This window comes from Emydura macquarii, unplaced genomic scaffold, assembly GCF_026122565.2.
Source record: "Emydura macquarii macquarii isolate MOO-44397 ecotype Brisbane River unplaced genomic scaffold, CSIRO-AGI_Emac_v2 contig_3220, whole genome shotgun sequence".
NCBI classification, from domain to species: domain Eukaryota; kingdom Metazoa; phylum Chordata; order Testudines; family Chelidae; genus Emydura; species Emydura macquarii.
In genome coordinates this window covers 7,735,005-7,742,724 of record NW_027133357.1, presented here as the reverse complement: position 1 = coordinate 7,742,724, position 7,720 = coordinate 7,735,005, and the positions used below count along the sequence as shown (strand labels likewise).

Sequence of the window (7,720 nt, the reverse complement as noted above, 5' to 3'; positions counted from 1 at the left end):
CTCAGGGGCTACGACCTGCTGCAAAGCCCACTCAAGCTTTTCACTGGCTGCAGTGGGCGTTGGGTATGGCCCTCAGTGCACTTGTGGCCAGTCACTTTGCGAGGCTTGGACTCAGAGCGGCGTTAGGTCACCACTAAAAATAAGTTGGTGAACTGAAACCTTATCCCCAGAGGGCAATCAGCCCGGAGCACAAAACCAGCATGCGTCACTCTGGCCAACTGACCCATTTGGCCTCGTTTTTTTCCCCAAGATGAACTTGAAACCAGACCACCCTTAGACATTAACTTTACTACATCTCCCTATACGTAATGCAGAGATCTCCAAGGGATATCCAGGCAGGCAGTGGTGTGGGGCATTCAACTCGCCTCTCTCAATGATCCAATATCCCTACCAAGGTGCTAGGGGCTGCTCGAGGGACTGTCTTCAAACATGCTTGTGATCTTTAGCCCCAAGATCTTTTCTCAAGAATTCAGGGTGTTAAGCCCAGTGTCCTGGCCTAACTCTAAATGAGCTATCACATCAGTGTTGCTAAACCCTTGCAATTTCACTGCCAGCCTTGCAATATTTGCTGTTTTTTCTTAAAGCCCCAGATCCTGGAGTCATGTGAGTTCGTGAGAAATTCAGCTTTTTTTTTCTTAAAGAACCTTTTCTAGTCCTTGTGATTTCAGTGAAAAGCTCGAAAACAGGAAACTTAAAAAGCTTTCACATCAGAAGGCAAACAAAACAAACCCAAAATGTGTCACTGAAAACTTGTGATTTTTAAGCTCATTTCGTGATTTTTGGGGATTGACTCATGTTCTTTGAATGCTCAGGGTTGGCAATTCTGTGATCTCCTGCCTCCCAATGTGCCCCTTGAACTGGATTGAATTGCAGCCACTGTTCTTGGCTTCCCCTCCTGAAGAAAAACACGGCTTTGCGGCACCGCTGCACAGAACAGCTGTGGCGTTCCAAACCCAGAGGTGCGAAGCAGACTGGAGGGGTTGGGGAAATGGATGGCTATTCCCTGACTTCAGTAAAACCAATTCACCTTTCTGTGGGGCAGCTTCCTAACTCTAGACAAAGGCAGATCCAGTGGAACAATCCATGGAAGTGTCTAGACAGAACCATGGGGATGAGCCCCAGGAGATCTCTAAGCAGGCATCCATCTTGTCCCCAGTTCCCTGTCTTCTAAAATGGGGGACAAATACCAGCAGTTCTGTGCCCTGAGGGCATAGACCCCTAGCATGATACCCAGAGGGATAAATCCCTGGGGGTTTCCTCTATCCAGCCTCCCCCATGTCCATTAAAAGAGCTAAAGGAGGATATTCTCCAGATTTCTATTCAGGCCCTGCTCTATCCCTGACCCTGTCCTAAGCAGGGGCAGAACCACTGCTCCAAGGCACTGAGGATGGTGGGGGCCAAAGCTGTCCTGGGGGACATTTGCCAACATCCAAGCCTTGGTCCCCTGATGCTGCCACAGGCCAAGCACATGACACAGGAGCCTTCGGGGTCAGAAATGCAGAAAGGTCTTTATTTACAGTAGCAAATCAAATGGACAAAACCTCACAACCCCCACAGCCCTTGTTTCCTCCTTGGCCTGCAGTCACGGTCTGCAGCAGAAGGCCCAAGAAGAGCAGGCGGGTACGGCCGTTGCTCCCGGGCGAATATAGGCCACGGAATCCTTTCCTGTACCACCAGCCTTCGGGAGGCAGTGTCCCACAGCCGCTGCTGCGTGGCTTGCACCTTCGAGTCAGGCCCAGAGAGCTCTGTCCTCTCCCTGTCACTAGAAGGCTGGAAAAGAAGCAGTAGGGAGAATCTGGAGTCTCCTCTCCCCACCAGCCTGGGACATGCAGCCCCCTCTGCAGGGAAGGCTCTTTAGAGCATCCTTTGTCAGCCACCACAGGGGCAGGTAAGGAAAAGGCTCTGTGTAAGTGTGTGTGTTTGTGTGTGTATGTCTGTGTGTGTGTGTGTGTGACAGCCAAAGCGCTGGGGCCCCCAGTGGGGGTTGGCTGTGTTTATTGCACTTGCCTGCCTTCCTTAGCACCGAGAAGGGGGCAGGGGAGCCACTTCCGACAGCAAAAGGAGGCAGAGGCATTCGATCTTTAGCCCCCCTGCAGCTCACAGCGCCCCGCTGCCTGGCCCTGATGGCCCATGCCGCTGCTTCCTGCCCGGGGACGGAGGACGAGGCCAGGGCAAGCATGCCGGGTCAGCAGTGCAGGCTGTGTCACTTGTGGGCCCTTGTGCCCCACAGTCCAAGTCCCTAGGGCGTGAGGCTACAGACGGGCCTGGGGGAAGTCTGTGAAAACGCCCCTTCTTTGTACCCTGGGTGCTAACAGTCCAGCTGCAATCCTCCTGTGGGCCCATGATACCGAACTGCTGTTCAGGGGACCTCAGCCTGCTCCTTAGATAGCTGCCAATCAGCTGGCACCAGTTTGCACCTGGGACACTCTTCTCTGCCAGCCAAGCGACGCTCGGGGCGCTACAACACTCCAGCTGCCAGCCAGCGGGGCCCTGGGGGGCAGCCAGCCAGGTGGGTGGCACCGTTTGCTGAGTCCCTCAGACAGCAGGCGGCTCGGTGCAGGTCTGATCGCGGGCCCAACGAGGCAGCTGAGGATTTCTGCGTGTCTGCCAGACAGGGCGTAAGACTGGCTCTCCTGCTCTCGGCTCAGGTGGCAGGGAGCAGCCACGCTGCTGTCTCAAGTCCTCTGCGAACTGCTTGGGGTCACCTAGCCCTGTTGGCTGGACAGCACCGGGGGAGGTAGGGCGAGAGAGCATGTGAGATCTCCCACGGTCCTGCAGGCATCAATGAATCTTCCGATGTCCCATGGCTCTAAGGAAGGGACCCCCATCAGCGGGTGCTTTCCAGCCTCAGGTTACCAGCTCTGATGGGGGCTCGGCCACTTTCCATCTCCCACGTGGCTTTCTCAAACGTTGGCTCAGGAAACCTGCAGGATCCTCAACACATGATATGGGGCAGGCTGTAGCATCTCCGAGAAGAATGAGAGCAAAAGTGGTGGTGGGGGAGCGGGGGGATCCCCAATCCCAGGTGCCCCTGCCCCACCCTGTCCCCTCCAGTTCATGCCTGGGATGGAGATTTGGCTCTGGGTTCCTAGCCCCTATCCCCCTTCAGGAGGAGAAGCACAGGCCACAACACTCCATGCAGATCTCCAGGCAGTCCGCGGACTCGCAGCAGGCGTCCACGATGCCGCAGTCCATGTCACAGGGAAGGTCGCAGTCGGCGCACTCCCCGGAGCCGCAGCAGCAGCAGCAGATGCAGGAGTCATCGGAGCTGCAGGAGCCGCAGGTGGCGCAGTCCAGCACGATGTTGCAGAGGGTCAGGAACTCGCAGAAGAGGCAGGAGAGGATGCAGTGGACACAGCAATCTGCAAAGGGGAGGAAGCGTGGGGGGGAGAGGACAGAAATGAAGGATATGGTTATTCATGGGCGCTATGCCTGGGCACGGCACCAGCCCAGGGGTTTGATGGGAACGTTCCCAACAGGCATTTTAGGGCTCCAGGTTTAGCCCCCTAGTTCCCAACTTCCATAGTGAACACCACAAACAAACGCTCACTCTCAGGGCAGAGATCCGAGATCAGCCCAGGGCTGCTGGGACCAAGGTGGTTGGTTATTGGGCCTCTGGCTTCTGCAGACATGGAGGCAGGGGTGAGGCCCGGGAATGGCACTAGAGGGCCAACCAGTGCTGCCCTTGGAGCTCAAAGACTCCATGAAATCTTCTCGGGTCTCGGCTACTGCTGGTGATTGTGTGTGGAAGGTGCCCAGATACCATGGTGATGGCCAGCAGTAAAAAACCCTAAGCTTAGACGGATGGAAACCTGAAGGCAAGGAAAAAGAAGAACTCTTCAAAGGTCAGCAGTGAGAAACAGACAGAGCTTTAACAGAATGGGGGCTGGGATAGGGACGAGCATGTCCCGGAATCTATGGGGCCAGTGTAAGGCCAGTGGGACGGGGAACTGGGCTGCTGGAATCTATGGGGCAGGAGTGAGGCCCAATGAAGGGAATTACTGGAGAGCTAAGAGGGACATTACTGGGACTGAAGGGGATCTGAGACGCCGTGAGGTTCATGGGATGAGGTTGTAGGTGATCCCAGAAGTAACAGGCAGACCGCGGGGCTCATGGGGATGGGGTAGAGGACCTGGAGGTGAGGTCAGTCCAGAGCAGAGCAGAGAGGATGTGGGGGAATCGGAGCAGGATCCACACAGCTCCCTGGCTTGCAGGGTAGCATGGGGCAGGCTGCACAAAGAAGTAACCGTGGGTTTCACCCATCATCCGAGGCAGACCCGTCTCTCCCTCTCTCTCTCATTGTAGTGCTTGTTCCCAGTAGCGTAAGTGGAGGATTTGGGGGGGAGGGGGAACAGGGACAGCCCGTACCTTGCTGCGCCTCAGCAGGGATCTGCGAGGAGGCTGATCTGGAGCTGCCTTTGCTCTTCTTGCTGGCCTGGCTGTTGATGGAGTAATGCGACTGCAACTTCCGGTGAGGCCTCTGGGAGCCGGGCAGTGAGCCGAGGACGCCATTCCCTCCATCCCTGCTAGTGCCGCCTGGGTCCGGGACACGCCCAGCGCCGTTCTGCAGCAAAGGGGTGCAGTGCACGGGGCTGGATGGCTGGAGACCCCGCAGGGCTCCTCGGACCTGGGGCTGGCCTGTGGGCAAGAGGGAGCAGTGTTTGAGAGAGAGCTGCACCCATAGGAGCATCAAGCATGGCAGAGAGAAGACTGACCCTGGCTCTAATGGATATAAAGGGGATTCTTACCCATGCTGCTGGCCACAGAGGGTGTGTCTACACGACACTCTAAACATGGCTCTGTGGAACCCAGGCTTGTGAACTCGGTGTTTCCAAGCCTGTGCTCGAGAGTCCACACTGCACTGTGAACCTGGGTTGATAATTGCTGGACCCGGGTCTCACAGCTGCGCTAACGTGTCTATACAGTACTACGTAGATCTTCTGACTCGGGTCTACGGCCTGAGCTGCGTCCACACTGCAAAATGACAGGGATTGGATGCGACTCACTGTGGGACTCAGGCTCTGACCCACTCCCCTAGCAGCATCCTAGGACCTGGTTCTGAGTGCTTGTTGACCCGAGTCAGACTGATTTGTGATTGGACACAAGGGGACTTGGGCTCACACCTGAGTCAGAGCCTTGGCTCAGTGTGGTGTAGACATATCCAGACAGAGTCTGGGGTTCTCTGTAGCTGCCACCCCCCATTCCCTAATGCCACCACACTGGGTCTTTCTGAGTCCTGACCTGGGCTAAGCAGTATTGGAAGGGACAGAAAAGAGGGGTGTAGCGCGCACATGGCCCCCAACCAGTCACGTATCCCCCTTAAGCCACAGGTGCCATTGCACACATTGCCCGTCGAAATGCAGTTAAGCCTGTGTGTAGACAAGGCCCAAGTCCAGCAAAGACATGTTGGAGTGGAAAGCACAGCCCAGCTGGGCTTGCTTGAAGGCTCTGAACATCTAGGGGGCATTTTTATGACGAGAACATTAAACATCCCTGTCCAATGGAACCATTTGGGAGAAATGTACTTGAACTCCGGAGACACTGCCGTGCCATGAAGCCATTTATTGTTCTTCCTGGAAGGTATCTGGAGAGGCCACTTCTGTTGGGCTCAAAGGCCTTCCATAGAATCATGGAAACGTAGGGCTGGAGGGAACCTCGAGACGGCATCAAGTCGAGCCCCTTGCGCTGAGGCAGGACCAAGTAAATCTAGACCATCCCTGACAGGTGTTCTGTTCTTAGCCTCCAGTGACGGAGATTCCACCACCTCCCCTGGAAGGCAGTTCTAGATCTTAACTACCCTTAGCGTTAGAAGGTTTTTTCCTAATATCTAACCTAAATCACCCTGGCTGCAGATTAAGCCCATTACTTCTTGACCTACTTTCAGTGGACTTTAAGAACAATTGATCACCGTCCTCTTTGTAACAGCCCTTAAGATACTGAAAGACAGTTACCAGATTTCCCCCGAGTCTTCTTTTCTCAAGACTAAACATGCCCAGTTTTAATAACCTTTCCTCATAGGTCAGGTTCTCTAAACCCTTGATCATTTGATGCCCAGTTTATCCACATCTTTCCTAACGTTTGGCACCCTAAACTGGACACAGTACTGCAGCTGAGGCCTTAAAAGTGCTGAGCAGAGGGGGAGCATTACCTCCTGTGCCTTACATATGACACTCCTGCTCATATGCCCTAGAATGGTGCTAGCCTTTTTCACAACTGAATCACATTGTTGACTCGTATTCAATTTGTGATCCTCTATAACCTCCAGATCCTTTTAGGCAGTACTACCACCTAGCCAGTTATACTCCATTTTGTAGTTGTGCATTTGATTTTTCCTTTCTAAATGAAGTACTTTGCACTTGTTTTTATTGAATTTCATCTTGTTGATTTCAGACCAATTCTCCAATGTGTCCAGGCAATTTGGAATTCTAATCCTGTCCTCCAAAGTGCTGGCAATCCGCTCCCAGCTTGGTGTCATCTGCAAATTTTATAAGCGCACCCTTCACTCCATTATCCAAGTCATTGATGAAAATACGGAATAGCACCAGACCCAGGGCTGACCCCTGTGGGACTTCACTAGATAATCCCTCCCATTTAGACAGCGAACCAGTGATAACTACTCTTGGAGTGTGGTCTTTCAACCATTTGTGCTCCCACTTTACAGTAATTTCATCTCAATCACATTTCCCTAGTTTGCTTGTGAGAATGTCATGTGAGACTGCGTCAAAAGTCTTACTAAAATCAAGCTCTCTCACATCTACTGCTTCCCCCCTGTCCACCAGCTGAAGGAGGCATGGAAAATGAAGGGACAAGGGAGTGGAGTCCTAGGGTGGGAGGTGATTCGGACACTCACGTGGGATGTAGGAGATCTGGGTTTAACTCCCTTCTGTGTGTGACCTTGGGCAAGTCACTTAGTGTTTCTGCGTCTATTCCCCATCTGTGGGATGGGGTTACTAGTCCTGTCCCCGCTCGGAGGGGGGTTGTGAGGATAAACACAGCCAAGATTGTAATGCATTCAGTTAGTAAGGGGATGGGATTGTACAAGATGTTCATGCCACCAGGAACAGGAAGCAGAGAGCCCAGAAGGCAGGTTTTTAAGAGAGCTTAACACCAAAGATGCTGAGCAGTTCTGAAAAGCTGATCCCTCAAGGATACAAGGCTATTGCTGCTACCAGCGAACGAAGTTACTTCTTTAGCGGAGGCTCTGTCCACCCTCAGTTCAACTCTATTGGTGGCAGAAACGTGGTTGGACTTTAGGCTGCCACTACCGTGTTGATGCCACCTGCTCACAGAGGGTATAAATGACATTGTGGATAAAAACTCCTGTGGACGGAACTACACTAGCACTACCCTCAGAGCAGCCACCCCCCCGCAGGCAGATCTCCCAGACAAGGCTAGCACGGACGCAGCCCCGAAAGTCGGCTGTCTGACCGACAGGCTCGGATGGCCACAGCTCCTCCCCAGTGCAGCCAGTACTAGGGAGGAGTTATGCGCTCAAACTGGGAAGCCTGCGGCAAATCCCATCTTGTTTCCCCCCTCCCAAGGTCTGAAAGTCAGAAGGGGACTTGAGAAGACGAGGCCCTGTCAGAAAGCTGGACTATGGATCTCTTCAGACAAATCAGTGGCGTGATTAAAGGGATCCACAACTTTTGGTTGGATGTTAAGGGGAAGGAAAAGAAACATCTGCTTTTGCTGCGACTCCTTCTTGTCCTCATGTTCTGGA

The 7,720-nt window shown here is 53.5% G+C and overlaps 1 protein-coding gene across 1 annotated transcript in view; it reads right to left on the bottom strand.

Annotated features, from left to right (window-relative positions):
• Positions 1 to 3,105: 3,105 nt before the first annotated feature.
• Positions 3,106 to 7,720, bottom strand: part of MDFI (MyoD family inhibitor) — a 29,642-nt gene continuing 25,027 nt past the window's right edge. Inside the window, 2 exon segments of the mRNA XM_067531780.1 lie at positions 3,106 to 3,362; positions 4,369 to 4,638. Of these exon segments, the coding sequence (XP_067387881.1) occupies positions 3,106 to 3,362; positions 4,369 to 4,638 (527 nt within the window).